General features: G+C 37.8%; 1 protein-coding gene across 1 annotated transcript in view; it reads left to right on the plus strand.

The window, feature by feature from the left end:
* The window catches only part of CSRNP3 (cysteine and serine rich nuclear protein 3), a 71,705-nt gene that overhangs the window by 41,444 nt on the left and 9,772 nt on the right, over nucleotides 1-20,489 (plus strand). The window contains exon 2 of the mRNA XM_036858831.1: nucleotides 11,346-11,605. Coding sequence (XP_036714726.1) covers nucleotides 11,346-11,605 — 260 coding nt within the window. The remainder of the gene's footprint in view (nucleotides 1-11,345; nucleotides 11,606-20,489) is intronic.

The following is a 20,489-nucleotide window of genomic DNA, read 5'->3' on the forward strand; positions in this document are numbered from 1 at the left end:
TTTTGCCCCCATCTGCAAAACATTAACAAGATAACTCTTTAGTGTCAAGGTAAAATCGTCCCAGAGAAGACAAGTCTCTGCCTTCATTGAGTTTACATTCTAGCCCGTATTGTATCAATTCTATCTTGCTTTCATATCTCAGTAAAAATTTAAATCCTCCTTGCTTGCTTCTGCAACTTTTCTCAGGAGTTCATCAACCATGGTTTTTACTTATGTTTAATCACCACTATCAACAAAAAGAGAAAAATTAGATGACTTAGAATATGGCTGTTATTATACAATTTCATAGTAAATTAATAAATCTTGTGCAATATGATATTTTAAGGTAAGTACTTTAAGGCAAAGATAACAATTTAAATACTAAGAGACAGAATTGTTTTGTAGATCTATCACTAATGAACTGCTAAAGGCATGAATTTCAATCCTGTTTTTGCCAGAGGTCAATACCAATTAGTGATATTTTATCAACAGGATTTCTCTTTCAAAACCGTTTTATAATATTCAGATAACTCTTTCCCCTACCAGCTACTTGCTTTTTAGAGAGGGGTTTACCAACTCATTATTAATGGATTATTTAGAGGTTTATTATGGTGCCAGGGTTTGTTTTTTATGTTAGGTCTAGTGAAGTGTAAAATATAGCATATTTCAAATGGTTTGTAATACAAAAGTTATGTGTACCCTCAAGCCATGAGGACAATGTGTCCCATCTTCAGTATGTAATGTTTTTTATTGAAAGGTGTCTCTGGAAAATAAAGTGAATAGAAATTAGTGAGGAAGGAAGACACTGACCATGAGGCTTTAGGGGAAAACTGTCAAATGTCATCTTATCATTTAAAATTAAGGAAAATATATTTAGGAAATGTATATGTTTACTTATTTAGCCCATAGTTCAGTTATTCATTCATCGAATTTAGTTACACAGACATTTATAGAGTGAGTCCTCGGTGCCCGGCTCTGTGTTATACGCTGAGGGTTCCCCAGGGAGCAAAATACAATCGTTGCCCCCTAGGTCCTTACCAGGCAGTGGAGGAGAAACACACACTCATATTATCTGTACCAAGGCAGGGATGTTCTGGAAATGTGTAGAAATAGCATTTACCTCATCTTAGGGATTCTATGAAAGTCTTCCTGAAGTTGACATTTGAGCTGAGTGTCAATTTATTTTTCTAGTACTGTTAGATATTGGGTAGTAATTTTATGCCAGACATGATACTTTAGAGATTTCCTTATTCGTAGTTTTAAAAAGTGTTAAAACAGACAATGAGAAGATTATGAGAACTTGAAGAATATGCTCAATCAAAAAATATGTATGTTTGTAGAAAAATCATAAAGTTTTTCTTTTCTTTTCTTTTCTTTTTTTTTGACGTTTACAAGCCTCCCAAATCACTCATTGACAACCAGGAAACAGAAGGTACCTCAGTAACCCCAGCTGCCCCCCTCCCAGCTGCCTTCCCAGCCTCTGCTTTAATCCCAACTCTGCAGCCCTGGATCTCTTTTTGAAATTTAGAATTTCTAACATATGGAGCCAATAATACAGCATTGATGAATTTCTTCCTTTTATGTTTTTAACGATTTGGATTTTTATTGGGGGTAAGTATAATAAAGGCTTTTTAGGCTTAAGGGTAAAAAAAAAAAAAATGTGATTCCAGATTTCATCCTTCCTGGGAAAGTTCAAAGTTCAAGTGTACTATCTTCGACCCAGTGTTGTTCTCCAGAATGACTTGATCTTAGAAGAGTTTTGCTGCTCTTGTTGTTTTAGAGGATTTTGCTTTGTTTTGTTGTTATTGTTGTTCAGTGATGTTCTGACCTGGATTATCAAGATATGTGAGGCTTGATGGGGCTATGTTGTTGGATCAGATGAGATACTGTGTGGGAAAGTCATTGAGCAGGTGGGAAGTGCTGTTTAATCCTTCTAACAGGAGAGGCTCACGGTGGTACTGAGAAAATGTAAAAAGCAGCAAAACAGGTTAGTAGAGCCAAAGAACAGCAAATGTCTCCTTCTGTCATTGTGTGAGCATTTTAATCAAATGGCCTGCCTCATGCAGCTTTATTTTGCATTGAGATATTCTATATCCCCAAAATATTTCTCCGATGGTGGTAATGAATTGCATTGCCCTCTCCGTTGTAAGAGCGTGGGTATTCTGCTGTGGAGGCATATGGTTCCCATTTATTTTAATGTGTCTTTGACATCAGGAGAATTGCTGAGACAGCAGAGGAAAGTGCTTACAACTTGGACTGCAGCCAGAACTGCGAATATTTATGTTTAGTAATGACCACCTTTTTTTCCCAATTAAAGAAACGGTATGGTCTTAAGATGGTATCCATGTTGAGATTTTAATAAAATGAGAGTTTAAGTTTATATATTTTGGAAATAGCTGTTACTTTAGTAGCAGAGAAATGTATTTCTTAAGCATGAAGTTTTAGGGTTTAATTGCACATATGAGAGATTAAAGGAACAAGCTGGGAAGTAGGTGGTACTTATTTTCTCACTGATAATAATAAAGAAACACACTTTTTGTTTGGTTTAACAGCAATACCAAGATAGTAGTCTGCATATGTAATGTTTTCCATCTGTGATTCCTAAGGCTTTTAACAAAGGTAATTATTTCTGATAATATTCCTGTGAGGTGGATAAACATAATTCTGAAAATACTAATGGAGAGACTGAGAAATGAAGGTGTCCATTAATCTAATCTGTATAATGGAGATCGGCAAGTTTAGAATTCAGATTTTGAATTAAGTAAATTATCTAACAATTTATTATTTTCCAGGTATCAGGATAGGATAATATTTTCTCTAATTCATTAGTAATACTGTATGCTTATAATAAAGAAGTATTCTTTAAAAATGAGAAGACAATAAAGACCTCAGTAATAATGAATGTTCCATATGTAAATGTTAATATCAGCTCTGTAGAAATCTTAGGTTCCTTGGAAAATTTTAATGTTATCTAAAAGAATATACATAGTGTGAACAGAGAAAAGAGGTGATAATATTGATCACAATTCTGTGAAATTGTTCTCACTAGTAATAAGGTCAGATGGCCAGTTGAAAATATGGAACAGGAAAGAAATTTCCCAACTTCCAGTCTGTTTGGGGCAGAACTGAACAGAATGCAGGGCCCAGATTTAGCAAAACACTTTATTATTATAATACTGTCTTTCGAATATTTTGCTTAAGGATTTTAATGTGTAAACTTTAAGTGATGTATCATATAAACACACAATTTATCATATAAAGACCAGAAGGAAGACTTCATGTCAAATATAGAATTAGAACTCCAAGATTCATGATGCCTAGTACTATTTGATGGATGAATTGATGAAAAAGGAAAATTAGAATGAAACTTGGTAGACCGCTCAGTTAGTGGTACTATTCTCATCTACGGTTTAATCTAGATTTGTCTTAGTTTAACAACTCACCATCCCCAGTATTAACTGCATTTGATGTTGATGGCTAGCGCTTTGTAAGTCACATCACATTTTCAGTGGAACAGCAGTTTAATGTAAGCAGGAGAGGGTCAGTGCTAAGTCAACTATATATTAAGATTATATAAAAGAGAGAACATGATTTCTTTTAAAAATTTTTGTTCTTTCAATCTAAAAAAAAATCTTATCGGAGTATAGTTGATTTACAATGTTGTATTAGTTTCAGGAATACAGCAAAGTGAATCAGGTATACATATACATATATCCATTCTTTTCCAGATTCTTTTTCCATATAGGTTATTACAGAATATTGAGTAGAGTCCCCTGTGCTATACACTAGGTCCTTACTAGTTTCTTCCAATTTTTTAATTTCAAGTTTATAACTCCAAACTGTTGTATTTATTCCTACTTGTCCTAACAAGTATGAGAACAAAATGACCCCCTCCCTATTTTTTTAGATTACTCACAAGAATTAGGGGGAAAGTGCAGGGGGCACATTTAATAAATAAAAATGTGTGAATGAAAAACAGCTAGTTCTGAGAAATGACCAACCACTCTTTGTGAGTTAATCATCTTAATTATTTATGACATCAAAGCTGGAAGGTCAAAGTTTGCACTTAATTTTTATATGCAGCTTTCTGAATTTACATCAAAATCCTGGGCAATAAACCTTATTTTTTTTCAAGCTGAGGATTGCAAGTAGATGATTACACTATTAAACCACCCCTATAATGTCAAATTGCAGTGTGCTGAGTGGCCTGAGCTGTAGCTGTCAGGAGAGACTCAGGAGAGAGTTGGTTCCCTCCACGCAGATCTCGTGCTTGCTTGTGTGGACGTAGCTGACAGACTCAGTGGACGACGACATGACATGCATGTTCATGATCCAAAACAAAGCTTTAGCCTCAAGGGTCATCCTTTTATATTATTTCTGTTCTTATTAATTTATTTTTGCTTAAATGCATATACAATATTTTTACATATCTTGATAGAAAATGTATTATCACACAGTCTCATGTGAGAGGGTTTTTTGGGGTTTTTTTTGGAACGCCTTTCTTTATTTATTTATTTATTTATTTATTTATTTATTTATTTATTTATGGCTGTGTTGGGTCTTCGTTTCTGTGCGAGGTCTTCCTCCAGTTGTGGCAAGCGGGGGCCACTCTTCATCGCGGTGCGCGGGCCTCTCACTATTGCGGCCTCTCTTGTTGCGGAGCACAGGCTCCAGACGCGCAGGCTCAGTAATTGTGGCTCACGGGCCTAGTTGCTCCGCGACATGTGGGATCTTCCCAGACCAGGGCTCGAACCTGTGTCCCCTGCATTGGCAGGCAGGTTCTCAACCACTGCGCCACCAGGGAAGCCCTGTGAAAGGGTTTTTTGTTTTGTTTTGTTTTTGTAAACTAAGGATTTAACCAAAAGGGTCTCATCTTGAATTATTTCACTCAGAAGCTGCAATGCACAAAAGACATTATTAGTCTCAAAAGTAATCCATTGGTGAATATTTTCATCTTGTTATAGGATGGAAAATACTTACGGTTAAACTACCTAATCTTGTCTACAAATTATAAACCTAGTCCTCCTCTACAGAAGGACTGACGTCAGAATGAAGACGACTGGTTCTTATGTATGTCTATCATATTTTATATTCGCCAGTCTATTTGCTGCTTTACTAATACATAAATTGGTTGGTTGGTTCGAGATGGGGAAGAATGGCATTTAGGAGCTGGAGAGACAGATGTGCTACAATTTGAACAGCATTTAGAGCTATCATTCACACTATAGGAAACCAAATACAAATTGAGACTTGATATCTTGAGTATCACTTCAAGTCAGAGCTACTCTTCCTTGATTTTTGCTTTTGAATGCTGCTTTCATAAAAATAAAGTCAGTAGTAAAAGAAAAAAAAGCCCCTGGTTTGCTCTTTGATGGATTCTGACATTTTCTAACACTTACTGACTGTCTCAGTTCTGATGAAATTTTGGGAAATGCAAAGCACTTCAATTCCAAAATATTGGGAATACCCCAATATTGTCTCTAACATGTTCAGTGTTTGGGAAAATCTCTTTCTTTCCTCTGTGATTGTTTTTGCCTGTGTTATATCCTTCATAACTGAGTATAAAATAACATACTGAGTATAAAATACCATAACATTGATTTGGCCATCACTTAATGTTACATACTTAAGGTAATTTGGATTTTGTTCATGATTGGAAGGAAAATATTCCCAATTAGTCTTTATTTTCATTTTGCCTCTCATTTACCCATGCCTTAAGATATTTCCTTCTTATCAGTCTTTTGGAATTGCTCCCACTAAAATGATTTACTACGGCCCTAAGTACCTTACTTGAGCAAAGTAACAAAATAAACACAACTGGGGCAAATATATTTGAGAAACTTGAGAATGTGACTTAAAGGAATAAAAGGGGACAATTAGAACAAGGAGGGATTGCTTTTGATAGCAAAATTGCCTTCATTTTCAAAGGAACTACTCCTATGTTTCTTGGTTACTAGATCCATTTTCACTCCTTACTTGTGGTTAAGATTTGAGACCGTGTGTGTGACACCATGATCAAGAGGGGCCAACTTTGACCATCATGTCAAGCTGGAGAAGATGTGAGAATATGATCACAGGAAATTTGCAGAAGTCACTTGTGAAGATTGAGGACATTTTTTTTTAATCTTAATAATTTTAAACACTGGAAATTGATTTAATATCTAAGCTGTTATGCTAATTTCTATGCAAAATATTTTCTGATGAAACTGGATTTTCTGTTTGAAAGCTAGTTTTCATGCATGATTTCATAACTGACTTGATCTTGATTTGTTCTTCAAAAGGTAAGAAGCAACATGCATACTTTCAGAGCCCCTGACTAATTTGGTCTGTATGATGCAAAAACACAAGTTTTTATTGCCCAGGATTTACCAAGATCAACAAATTAATTTCAGCAATCTTACTTTGCTTCTACTAAATTTCCCCCAAATAAATGAAAAATAAACTCAAAATATTGACTTACAAATCACCTGGTATTTTCCTTTCGAGCATAGCGCATAGAAGTATACTATTAACTTCAGACCCAGATGGTAGAGTTAATATTTTCCACAATTTACCCCTTGTTTAGCATCAGACTGGACCATAAACTCTCAACCTCCACGTGCCAACTTTAGTGCCAAAATACATAGTACTCTTTACTGCTTTCTGCCTTTCCAGCTATACCAGGGCTTTGCTGATAGCTGTTGACACTAAAAGAGCCAGGTGTGCCTTAAGAAGGTAACTAGATTGCTGCTCAAGCATTGGCCCCAGAGTGACTGCACTATGGCTTCCATTTTTTCTTAAGTTATTTTATTGAAGTGTAGTTGATTTACAATGCTGTGTTAATTTCTGCTGTACAACAAAGTGATTCAGTTATACATATATATATTCTTTTTCATATTCTTTTCCATTATGGTTTATCACAGGATATTGAATATAGTTCCCTGTGCTATACAGTAGGACCTTGTTGTTTATCCATTCTACATATAATACTTTGCATCTGCTAATCCCAAGTGGCTTCCATTTTTAATCCACTCTGATCATGAACTCTTTATTATAATGTATGGTACAACTTATTTTATTTTATCTACTTATATTCTGACCCTGCCATTGTGAATCAGTCAGTTTCTCAACTCTCTTCTTCACTCATTTTTAAAAGCATTTTTTAAGGTTGGGTAGCTTCTGCAGATGGCTAATGTCAGTTACTCTGTGCTCTTTATTCCTTTAATTTACAAGGGTCAATATTATCTCCATAATATGTGATTATTTTACAGCAACACCAGTATGCCCTGTTGTACCACCATAATGGTCGTCCCAAAAGCTGTGTCCTGGGCAGGATATATAGTACTGTTGCATTTAGACACTTCTGCTTCAGGATGGTAATGGTGAACGGGATAAAAGAAGAGGAGCTGAGAGGCAACAAAAAATTAGCATTGTGTATGAAAACACGCTAGTTATTTTTCAGAGCAGTAATGAAAGCCACCTTCTCCTTCCTCTTTCTTCTTGCTCTTGACCTCACGGTAGTAAAATGAACCCTGAACTCTGTAGAGACACAAAGTTGAGTTCAATCATTCTGTAAAGGGCACAAATTACTAGGTAGGTATATCAGGGAGGTTTTGGATTCCCTAAGGCAGATGTGCTGAGTGAATTTAATCTGTTTTTCCCTGACTTGAAGAACACAGACTTTTTTTTGATAACTTCATTCTGTGATGTTAGTCAAATCAGGGCCTGGAGACAGGAGATAGCCCACAAGAGCCCATTCTAGGACTCCAATTCAATCATCAGAAGAGAGACGTGAGTGGCTCCTAAGTTTAGGAAAGCCACGCTTAAAATATCCTTCATAAGGCTGATCCTGTGGCATTTCAAAGCCTTCCTTTTAAATATATCCCATAGGCTTTTTGATCATTGTTTCTACAGTGCTACTTATAATATGCAAGTGCTAAAACAAGTATAAGCACATGTTTGAATTATAAACCCTAGGGATAGGAAGAAGCACTAATCCTAGTGCACTTTGACAGTGTTAGAAGTGCCAAGAGCCCAGGTAAAGGACTCCTGCTCTCTGCCACTATTGTCTTCTTCCAAGCCTTGGAAAAACATCTCTTAACTGTCTTTTGGGGAAAGTGTAATCTGGCTTTTTGTGAAAGGATGGTACAATAGATTCATCCAGAAGGTTGACGATTTTTTTTTTTTTAATAAATTTATTTTTGGCTGCGTTGGGTCTTCGTTGCTGCGTGCAGGCTTTCTCTAGTTGCGGCGAGCCGGGGCTACTCTTCAATTTGGTGCGCAGGCTTCTCATTGCGGTGGCTTCTCTTGTTGCGGAGCATGGGCTCTAGGTGTGCGGACTTCAGTAGTTGTGGCATGTGGGCTCAGTAGTTGTGGTGCCAGGCCTTACTTTCTCCGTGGTGTGTGGGATCTTCCTGGACCAGGGCTTGAACCCATGTCCCCTGCATTGGTAGGCAGATTCTTAACCACTGCGCCACCAGGGAAGTCCGTGAAGAATTCTTATAATCTAAAAATACAGGTACAAAATCTAAGTAAATTTTTTTAAAAGGAAATTTGTCTAGAGTACTATGAATTGTCTAAAAAATAAGTAATAAAATTATCAGAGGTGTTTATAGTAATTATTTTAAATGAGTACATTAAAATGTTTTTATTTCATTTGTAAATTATGGCCTTGAAAGATAATGTCTTCAGGGCATCATTTGTATGATACTAAGAGTAAAATAGGTTGAAAGTTATCACCCAAAAAGCAGAGGCTCTAGCCTGCTGTAAGGTGGTGACGGATGAGGTTGTCAGATAGGGTAGCAGATTACTGGGCAGATTATTGAATTTTGCTTTCTACAGTGATCTTTTACATTTTGACAAATTCTTCTCTGTTTTGAGATGATTTAAACATACAGTTATGAAGCAGATCAGAGCTTCTAAATCTAAGTTGAAAATTGTCACTGCTGCCAGAAGTACAAGTATTTTGCTGTTAACGTGTACATAAATAAATGGGAAAACTACGTACATGCGTGAAAGCGTTTGCTTCCTGGCAATCTCTTCTGGAGAAGTAAAGCAATAAAGAGGAGGGAAAGTTGGGAAAGCTAAATTCTTGCCCAAATGTCCTACTTCTCTTGCTCTGTAATCTTTTGAGTCTGTTTCTTCTGTCTGAGTTTCTCATCACTGCAAGTGGAAGTTCCATACAGGCAAGGATCACCATCTGTTTTTTTCACCAGTATGTCCAATCATTTAGAAAGTGCCTGGCATATAGTAGGCCCTTGGTTTATATTTATTGAATAAATAAATCTTTGAAATGAGATGTATCATAGCAGCCTCTCTGTATTTGGCTTGAAAGTTTTATGGGGGAAAAATGAGATAAATGAACTTGAACCCCCTTGAAAGAATATTCTTATATAAATCCAAAGTGATGCTGTATTCACTTTTCCTTCATTGCTTATACAGCCTTCCAAATAGAAATCATATTTGGTCTACAAATAACAAATTTTGGGAGGATGTGGAGAAAAGGGAACCCTTGTACACTCTTGGTGGGAATGTAAATTGGTGCAGCCACTGTGGAAAACAGTATGGAAGTTTCTCAAAAAAACACCTAAAAATAGAACTACCATATGAACTGGGTATATATCCAAAAAAACCAAAAACGCTAATTCGTAAAGATACATGCACCCCAATGTTTATAGCAGCTTTATTTATAATAGCCAAGGTATGGAAACATCCTAAGTATCCATCAACAGACGAATGGATAAAGAAGCTGTGGTATATATATATGATGGAATACTAGTCAGCCATAAAAAAGAACAAAATTTTGCCATTTGCAGCAACATGGATGGACTTGGAGGGCATTATGCTAAGTGAAATAAGTCAGACAGAGAAAGATAAATACCATATGATATCACTTGTATGTGGAATCTAAAAAATACAACAAATTAGTGAATATAATATAAAAGAAGCAGACTCACAAATATAGGGAACAAACCAGTGGTTACCAGTGGGGAAGGGGGGAGGGACGATAAAAGGATGGGAGAGTGGGAGGTATAAACTATTGAGTGTAAAATGGGTGCAAGGATGTATTGTACACTGCAGGGAATATAGCCAATATTTTGAAATAACTGTAAATGGGAAGAAACCTTTAAAAAGTGTATAAAAATAAAACATTTTTTTAAAAGAGATATACAACCCCCCCCCAAAAAAAATCATCTTTGGAGTCTGCAGCAGTTGACATCTACCAGAAGCAGTGTGACACCAAACCTCAGCCTTGTTCAGCTCCCTTAGCATGACCTCAGCTCTCTACTGTAAAATGATGGTTAAAAGACTGGGATCTTGAATAATGAATCCCAGTTTCACCACTAGTTATATGACCTTGGCCATGTTATTTAACCTTTGGTGGATTGGTTTCCTCAAACGGAGACATGGGTAATTTCAACACAAGGAGTTATAAGGATAAGATGAGATAATTCATGTAAAGTTCTCTGCAAAGTCCATAAATGTTAGCTGATATATGTATTTTTTACGTCCAAGGCGTCCATTGTTTCTTTCTGTCTGTTTCATTCATTTCTTTCTTCGTGAAAGAAATAACTCAAATTCTGCAAGACTGGGTTACTTCACTACAAAATAAAAAGACTGAGCTAGATGATGTCTAGCATGTTCCAACTCCAAAAGGTCAGGATTATAATGTGTAGCTCTCTTTCTCTCAAATACAGTGTGTATCTCAACCTTCCATGGTGCTCTGTGCATCTTGATTTCCCTGTAACTAGTAATAAAGGTTCTGAAATATCTCATGACGTTTTCAATTTTCTCAGTGTATACTTGGATTAAAATCCCACTGTCTGTAACGTTATTTACTGGAGTTTTCATCAAATGAAAGCTTGGTTAGATTTAGGTTATAAAAATACCTAAATGGTGCCTTTGAGCCTTTTTTTGTGTAAATTTTTACTGCTTTTTGGAATTTTCTAAAATTTAGAAACAGACATTTTTTTCATGCCAGATGCCTTCCATATCAAAATAAGAGCCAAAGTGTTTGTAGTATGTGTCTTTTCTGATTATAGTATGCTACGGCTCATGTGAAAACCGTAAAAGTAAAACTTAAAAGGTTAGGGGAAATGAGAAATTAAATTGTGCCACTGATCCACAGACTACTGGCAACTTTCCTAAAAGTTTGCTTAGACTACCTTTATAGAAGGACTTGAAAGTCTACTCTGCCACAGCTGGAAGAAAATAGAGGAAAGGAAAGAGAAATCGGTGCCAACTCTGAGAGACCACATTTTTAGTGTCTCCCAGCCAGAAAAGGTTGACCATAGGATTGAAGATCATCGAGTGGCAATTTCTAATTCTTCACCTCCTCTGAAGACTGCTGCCCTGGCTGTTCACTGAACTGTCTCTTTCCCTTTCAGCTTCCTCCATCCTTAAAAGGGAGAAGCGACTGAGGGCGAAGAATGTACATTTCAGCTGTGTCACCGTGTACTACTTCACCAGGAGGCAGGGCTTCACGAGTGTGCCCAGCCAAGGCGGCAGCACCCTGGGCATGTCCAGCCGTCACAACAGCGTGCGCCAGTACACCCTGGGCGAATTTGCCAGGGAGCAGGAGAGGCTCCACCGCGAGATGCTGAGAGAACACCTCAGGGAGGAAAAACTGAATTCTTTAAAGCTAAAGGTAAAACAACCTTAGACGCTCACTTTTTTTTTGCCAAACCCCCATCCTTACCTCACTTTGGTTGCATTAACCATTTTCATATTTAGATCCACAGATTAAACTGGGCATTTTCCACGACAGACTGTCTGCTGAGGCTTTTTTAAAGCAAAAACAGTATGGTCGCTTCACTGAAAGCAGTGCGGAAAACTTACCTGACATTGTTTACTTATTCATCCTATAAATATTTATTTAGATCCTAGACCCTGTGCTTGGGCTGGGGCTATGTAGTATGAAACATAGATGTGGTCCCTTTTCTCCTGGAACTTGCGTATCAATAGGAAAGACAAATATTAATCATGTAGACAAAATAAAATCACATCATCGTGAAGTGCTATGAAGGGAAGTTGCAAGGTGCTATGAAAGTAAGTAACAGGGAATTGTTGTGGTCCGGAGGTCAAGGAAGGTTTCCTCAAGGAAGTGACGATTGAACTGAAATCTGCACAGATAGTTAGACAGGAAGGGTTGGCGAGAGTGGTTCAGGCAGCAGGGAGAGCTGGAGCTGCCTCGTGGCAGGAGGAATCACGGTGAGCACACAGAGGCTAGCATGGCTGGAGCAGAGATGAAGAGAGTAGAATACCGTGAAGGGGGGTGGGGGGTGGTTGGGCTTTGTAAGTCTGGTTAAGGCACTTTTTTCCTCTTCATCCTGATGCCATCAGAAGTCGTACAGGAGTCTTAAGCATGGGGTTGGGGGTGGCAGAGTAATGTGATTCGGTTCATGCTATGATGTGAGGATAGTTTCGGGGCAGGGGTAACCATGTTGGGGGAGCTTATGGAGTCAGACCAGGTAAGAGGCTATTACAGTGGTCCAGGAGAGAGATGATGGTAGGTTAGATTAGACTGATGGTAGAGAGAGGAAGAGAGATGGACAGAGGGAGTAATTTAGGAAATAAAATCAACAGTCCTTGATGATGGGTTGGATTAGGAAGGGAAAGAGGGGGACTGTCAAGAATGACTCCTGAATTTCTGGCTTGCAAAACTGAATGGGTTGAGGGTGATATTACTTTTCTCAATAGAGAGGATATGACAAGGAATCCAGGAAGAGAAAAAGGTTCAGGCCTGGGGTCGGGGGAGGGGAGCAGTGCAATGGTGGTTATATAATGAGATCGTTTTTTGGAGATACTGTTTTGAGAGGATTTTGAGTTATCAAAGTGATGTCTGGGAGAGGTCCAGGTGGAGATAACTATTGTTGTGCCACCTTAGAGATTAAGTGGAGAGAAACACAGCTCAGAAAACCTTTTCCTCAAGCGGAGACATTCTTTATGTTTGTATTGATCCATCAGCCTATCAATACGTAGAAAATGCTCTCCCATCATTATCTAATGAAAAAGGAAATCTTTCTTAGGAAATCCAGAGTGCTAAACATAAAGGATCACTGGTTAAATAGCAGAAGCACCATAAGCACATCTGTGTTACCTGTACCTTTAGTTTCCAGTATGAAGTCAGTTGGCAGAGGTGTGATGTGTGTTTCAAAACACCATGTTTTTATGTATTTTGCAATGTTTGCATGTGCTGTGTTCCCAATTTACAAGAAGGCAGTTGCTTAAATGAAGCTAGACACAACCTAGCCTAAAGTGTGTCTCATATTTCCTTTGGTGGTATTTTTGACAGATTTCAATGAAAGTCTCAAGATTTTTTGGTAGCAAGACACTGTCACTGTTGTTCTCCATGATTGCTTTGCATGTAGCCTAATTTAATGATAATGCTCAGGTTTGCTTCTGAAATCCACCCTCTGCCTTTCTAACCCGCTGCAAACCAACTCTAACCCCTACCCAAAGGGTGAAGTCATTCTCCAGATTCAAATATTGGCAGAACAATAGTGATGGCTGCTATTCATTAAGTGATTTTTATTTGCCAGGCATTTTATAAACATTATTTAATTTAACCCTAACTAAACCCCACTGGTAGGTAAATTATGAGACCATGTGTACAGCTGAAGAAAAAGAAGCACAAAGATGTTAAGTAACTGACTCACTCAATAGAAAACTGGTTTTATTATCTTGTTCCTTACTATTCTAAAATTAATTGATTATTCCCTATAGGTGTTGGGAAAGACAATCTCTGTACCTATAGGGAGTCGTCCCTTTCTGGGGTTTGGTACTGTGTGCGGTGGTTTTTTAACAGCTGGGGGACTGTAATTCTATCTGCGAGAAGATTTATTGTGGTGACCTTTGAAGCACATTGTACGTGCGATGGCTATTAGGGGGAGCTACACACCTGCAGGGTCCTTCCTCCATACCAGGCAATGATATATTCTGATACTATAATTTGTATTCAGTTACTTCTACCCTTTTATTTTTTTTTTTATTTTTATTTTTTTTAAAGCACTTTTCTTTTTTATAGCTACTTTATTTATTTATTTTATTTTATTTTTGGCTGTGTTGGGTCTTCGGTTCATGCGAGGGCTTTCTCTAGTTGAGGCAAGTGGGGGCCACTCTTCATCGCGGTGCGGGGACCGCTCTTCATCGCGGTGCGCGGGCCTTTCACTATCGCGGCCCCTCCCGTTGCGGGGCACAGGATCCAGACGCGCAGGCTCAGCAGTTGTGGCTCACGGGCCCAGCTGCTCCGTGGCATGTGGGATCTTCCCAGACCAGGGCTCGAACCCGTGTCCCCTGCATTAGCAGGCAGACTCTCAACCACTGCGCCACCAGGGAAGCCCTACCCTTTTATTTTTAACAAGCTAAAGAAGAAGCAAAAAAGGGGCTTCTATTATTGATTCACTTTTGTCATTGTGCTTAGTTTTGGAAGTTGGAGAGGCATTCATCCGAGTGGGTGTCATGTCTTGGTTTGTCATTGATAACTGAAAACATGCAGCTTTCCCTTTTGGTGAAGATATAAACAAAAGGCATTTGGACATCATCACTCCTTCCAAATGAATATCAAGCAAAGAGACAATGGGATTCTGAGGTGATCTGATCTAAGCCTCATTATACTGAAAATATTCAAAAACTCAGAAACACATGTCACATAAAACTAATGAAAGATCACAGCAATGTGGACTCACTGGCTAAAAAAATCTGGGGGGAAATAATGGAGGAAAACATATATTTTAATTGTGATTCCTCTGGTGTATTAACTTTTATGAGTTTTTAAATATCATTGACTATGCTTGTCTAAGGTTTAACTACCCAAAATCTAACATTAGCTATCCAAAAACATTACCTATCCAAAAATTTCACTCTGATACTTGAAATTTCACTTTTAATGTGCCATTTGTTTTGAAATATACCTCTGGCATAAGCAACAAAATGTGACTAAATTGATTCCATTTTTTGGCTGGAGCAGCAAGAGAGGGTCAGTAGCAGAGAGAGGGGGTCCAAAGAGGAAAGGGAGGATTATTGAAGACAAACTTTGCCACTTCGGTTTTGCCTGGAGGTGGTCCTCTGTGGGTGACAGTGAACTGCCCATTGAGTAAGGAGAGAGAAGGCAGCATCTGACAAAAAACACTTTCCAAAGCTCTCAGTATCAAACTTTTTCCTAAGCCCTTCCTAGGAAACTCATTGGACTTGGAACTGGGTAGTCTCCTTCCTACTTACTTCAGAACCAACAGCCCCAGAAGAGTAAGGAGAAGTTTCTCTTTCCACTCTACCTGTGTGTCTTTCCAGGGTGTCTCTCTAGGTTCTAAATAGTGAGCCCACTTATACAACGGCACCTCCTCCCATGGGGCCTTCATAGTGAAAGATTAGTAAAAAGAACACAGGCACGCATCTTGATGTTTCTTTATGTTTCTTTGGAAACAAAATAGGATAGAAATTTAGCTCTTCATTGTAAAATATCTTCTTATTTAGTGATTCATCTCTTAATCAAATTATGAGTTTGATAAATTAAGAAATAATATATGCAATTAGATCTGTAGAACAAATCCAATTTTATTTTGGGGGTTCAAGTGTGTCTTTTTTGTTGTTGACATTGGTGTTGTCCAAACATTGCCTAGAAACAATTAATAGAGAAAGCTTATTGAATAAAGTGCATGTTCCTAGAAGAAATAACTAGCTTTAGATTTCTAAATTACAGAGCACAGTACTTTTTCCCTGTCAAGCCCATTCAAACATGTTGTACTCTTCACAGTAATCAATGCAGTCATCTTAATACTATACTTTTTTTCCAAATTAAGTACTTAGATTTCATCATCTGCACTACATTGTTGAACAATTACATTAGACTTTATTGTCTAATATATAGACTGGGTCTGTAAAATGCATTAGGCATCTATTTATATGTTTCAAAAGAGCCTTGGCATTCGAATCGCCTCTGGGGTTATATCTTACTGGATTCTACTACCTCGGTGTAGGAAATGTACCTTAGTTTTCACAGCTTTCACTGGACTCTCTTTCTCAATGTTTTTTCAACCTTGATTGTTTTTCCTCTCCTTTCTAAGATCAAGGCTTTCTCTGCTCTTGTACCATTTCCAGAGGCTTTCCAAGGTTATACAGTTTTCTCATGTGTTCCTTGACTAATGCTTGGTTGTTTGCTGTCTTTCTTCATAAAAAAAGAGTTACCAGATGGTGACTCTCCCTTTAAGGAGCAACCTTGAAAATATCTCCATCTAAATCTCCTTCACCCCAAATCTTAGATTTATGACTGTGTGTTATTCATTTAGAAATTTACCTGTACAATATTATAATTCTTCCTCTTCACCCCCAGCCCTGCCCCTTGTATCCTCTTAAGAGTCTTGTGATTTAACTAACCTACAAGTAAAGTTCTTAAATACCTAGGAGATAGGAGGGATTAGAGGTTTGTGAGAGGTGGTTGACACCGAATATCTCTAACCTATAGTTTCCAAATGTGGGGATGTGGTTTTAACTATTTCCTTACACTACAGTTCTTGATAGACGGGTCAGAATCTGCTGATCTTGGTAGTTTTAAACTCCACTTATTCCTACAGACCTTCTTTGTCAGCCTCTGTAGAGATTACTCAGGAGCATACTTAGTGCCAGTGCTTCCAGAATGCATCCCTCAGTGGAGGCCTGCTCCAACACTGAATGCAAAACTTTGATTTCCATTTGCCATGTCACGTGTACAGCCTATTTTGAGAACAGAGAAGACACACCTAACCAAAGTGATGCGTCCTGAGAGACTGGGCTTCAGCCCTGAGCAAATGCAATATAATTAAGAATAGGTTCTTTCAAAATATTGCTGGTATTTTCATTTAAATGGAAAACTTAAGCATATGTAATCACACCTCTACATTCTTCCTGTACAGTAAACATTGATCTTCTCATGGAGGAGAAATCTGTTGAACTGATTCTCCTGATTAAAATATGGGGTTCCTGCAGCGGTGCGCTGTAGCCAGCTTGTAAATATTCTTCACTAAAGAGGATTGTGCTCATCTCTTCCCCCTGGTAGCTCAAAATCACCCATGATGGGAGTATTCACACCGTGCGACTTGCCAAACACAAAACTAACAGCACAATTAGACAAACAAATTCGACAACAAATTAGAAACACCCCTCCCTTTTTTTTTCAGAGACCCGGTTGTTAAATATTTATCAGCACACTCTTGGATTCATTTAGCTTATTAGCGGCCGCTAAAAGAGGCAATGTTTGTCTGAACCAGAAGGGAGGATAAAGGAATGTATGAAAAATTTATATGTCTTATTGTTGATATTATCATCTTTTCTGGTGACTTTTGGGGTGATATGTAAACCAAAGACTCATTGTAAATTCAGGTTGTTGAAATACTTATTAGCTGACAAAACAACCAAACATTTCTGGTTCTTCAAGGACATGATTAATCTGGTTCCAATTTGCCACCTGCAATTAACAACTAATGAGCCAAAGAATTATACTACAAGATTTGATGGAATATCAAAATGATATGAATGTTTTACTTCAGTTTGCCAGAGACCTTAATGACCAGGTTATCTATCCAGCTCGTAGCATGTAACCAGGAATTCCTTTCATCAAATACATGTCGTGTGTGTATTTGCATATAAAAATGCAGATTTGTATATCCAGCCTCTTACTATACATCTCTGGCAACCCAACGCACACTGCTTTTTTAAAAATTTTATTGTAGTATAGTTGATTATGGTTACCAAAGAGGAAAAGTGGGGAGGGATAAATTAGGAGGTTGGGATTAGCATAAATACACTACTATATATAAAAGCACACTGCTTTTTGAGAAAGCCAATTCCATTTTGTAGCTGTAAATTGTTAGAAAGCTCTTCTTTCTATTGATCAAACTGCTATCATCTAATTATACCTTTTGACCCTAATTCTGGCCTCTAAGGACATAGAATAAATCTTGTCCCAGTTCTCCAAACTCCAAGTGTTTGAAAGCAGTGTTGATGGACACGCAAATATTTGATAATAGGCTATATGGATGGGCTCCATGTGTCTCTGTTCTATAGGATTAAACATCCCTAGTTCTCTTCACTAATCCTGCCGTTTTTCAGACACTTTATGGCCTTGGTTACCTTCTTCTGGATATAATGCTATTTATTAATGTCCACCTCAAAATATGGTACTTGATCTGGACGTTGTACTCCTAGTGGGATTTCAGTATGTTACAGTATGTTACATTAGTAACATACCTAGTTCAGTATGTTACATTACATTCTCCCAAGTTGTGGACACTCTATCCACAGTATACACTAAAGGTACAGTAGCTTTCTGGACCTTAATCAATTTTTTTGTTCATATTATGCTGGTGGTAAGTAAAACAACAACAACAAACAAAAAACAAGCAAGCAAACACACAAAACCCGGGTAAATCAGGTCTGCATCATCACATAAATTAAAACTTTTTAACATCTCCTGGGCAAGAATCCTCTTTAGTGCTAGACATGGTGTACAGAGAGGGATCAATAAAGTTTTGTCTTTTATTTTAATGAACCTAATCTTGTCATCTGAAGATGTGATTAGCCTGCCTTTTAGTTATTCATCCAATATATTATTCAAAAACTATATTTAACAAGACAGGGCCAAGTTCAGGATACCCTCTCAGAGTAGTGACCCTCAAGAGGAAAAGGGGGAGACTTCCCTGTCACCACCCCACAGCGACCTCCCTGGAGATTCCTTGCCAGGTGGGTCACTGCTGCCAATAGGATGAACAGGTGCCACATCCCTTATTGGTGGTGCAAAGGAGCCGAGCATTGCTGTTCTTTGAAACATTTTCAACGTTTCAACTAACTAAAAATCCATGCATTCAACCATACTCCTATTACTCATCTTGTATTCCATCCTTCCATGTACAGAACATAAGAAATTTTGTCAGAGAATCTCAAGACTAGATCACTGGTTTTCTAATTATGTTACACGGGGTCAGGGCTCTGGGTGCCTCACTCTTGCTTTTGTCTGTTTTATATGTTAAGATTCTTCATGGGCTTTAATTTGACAAATGGACATTCTCTCCCTAGTGAGCCCAGGCAACAGTCACTGTTCCCTCTTTTCACATGTACAGACCATCCGTTTAAATCATCTTCTCTGGAATTTTATCTAGAATTAGCACTTTTTAAAATAATAATTCACTTGCATTTTGATTACCTTTTAATTCCTTTCCCTATGACTCTTCACAGATATTTGACTGAGCAATCATAACTTTAAGCTTGTTCATTGCTCTAAAACATGAATAGCCTGGGCCTGGGTATTCTTACATAAAACAGCTGAGTACTCTTTCACTCTCTCCCACCTCTTGTTTTTACATGAAATCCTTCCTAGCTGTTTTCCCATTTCTTGTTTAAAGGTTTTTCTCCTTGATAGAGACTGTGGAACCAGAATAAGAAGTAAATAATTCTACTTCGTGTCTTTGTATCTCCCCTCCCATTTTATTTGTCAATCATTTCCTCCTTCCCACTGCTTCTATAACTTGCTCATATATTTTGTTGCACTTACCACACTGTATCATATCTGTTACATGGCCATCTCCCCAGCAGGCTAGAAGCTACTTAGATGGAAGCACTGTTATACATATGTAAACCCTGATACCTAGTACAGTGGCTGGCAGCATAGCATAGTGATTAAGGATATTCATTCATTCATTCAAAAATATTTATTAATCAATTAGTATGAGGTTGCAGTTAACACAGTGCTGGAGACAGAGTTATGAGCAAGACAGATATGGTCCTTGTTCTCAATGTATTCACAGTATAATGAGGGAGATATACATAAAACCAATTACCAACACTAATATATTACTACAAAATTAGGCAGCATACTATGCTGATTAAACACAGGCCAGGGAAAATGAGTTAAAAGTCAGCTGAGGAAATCAAAAGTAACACATTATTTCAACAGTGGTAGCTGTCACTTGGACCAGCTTCTTTTGCTGGCATATCTATTAGAAAGAACACCTCCGCAAGCCCACAAAATATAAACTCTAAGGAAATGCTAACTGGTGAGAATGTCATATCTTCAGCTGCCTTCCTGTCTTCTTTTTTGAGCTCTTGTTCTCTGTATATGAGTCATAGTTTTTTTTAATTTCTGAATGAGGTAATTATAAGGAAGCTTGTCTGCTCTTTGCCTCCTGCCCTACCGTGCTGAGATCAGCTCTTAGAGCATGGCTGCAACTGTATCCTTTTCTTTTCTTCTATACAGGTTTCCTATTACTCTAAGAATTTTCACTCCAAACTGGTCTTGTGAGCCTGGCTCAAGCTTTGGAGTCAAATAGACCTGAGTTTGATTCTCAGTACAATCACTAATTATCTATGTAACTAGACTTTGGCAAATTATCTTCTCAAGGCTCCAATTTTCTCCAAATACCATATTCTAAGGCATATATATGGAATCAAAAAAAAAAAAAAGAAAAAGAAAAGAAATGGTACTGATGAACCTAGTTGCAGGGCAGGAATAAAGATGTAGACATAGAGAATGGACTTGAGGACACGGGGTGGGAGGGGGAAGCTGG

This window comes from Balaenoptera musculus, chromosome 7 (assembly GCF_009873245.2).
Source record: "Balaenoptera musculus isolate JJ_BM4_2016_0621 chromosome 7, mBalMus1.pri.v3, whole genome shotgun sequence".
Lineage (NCBI taxonomy): Eukaryota > Metazoa > Chordata > Mammalia > Artiodactyla > Balaenopteridae > Balaenoptera > Balaenoptera musculus.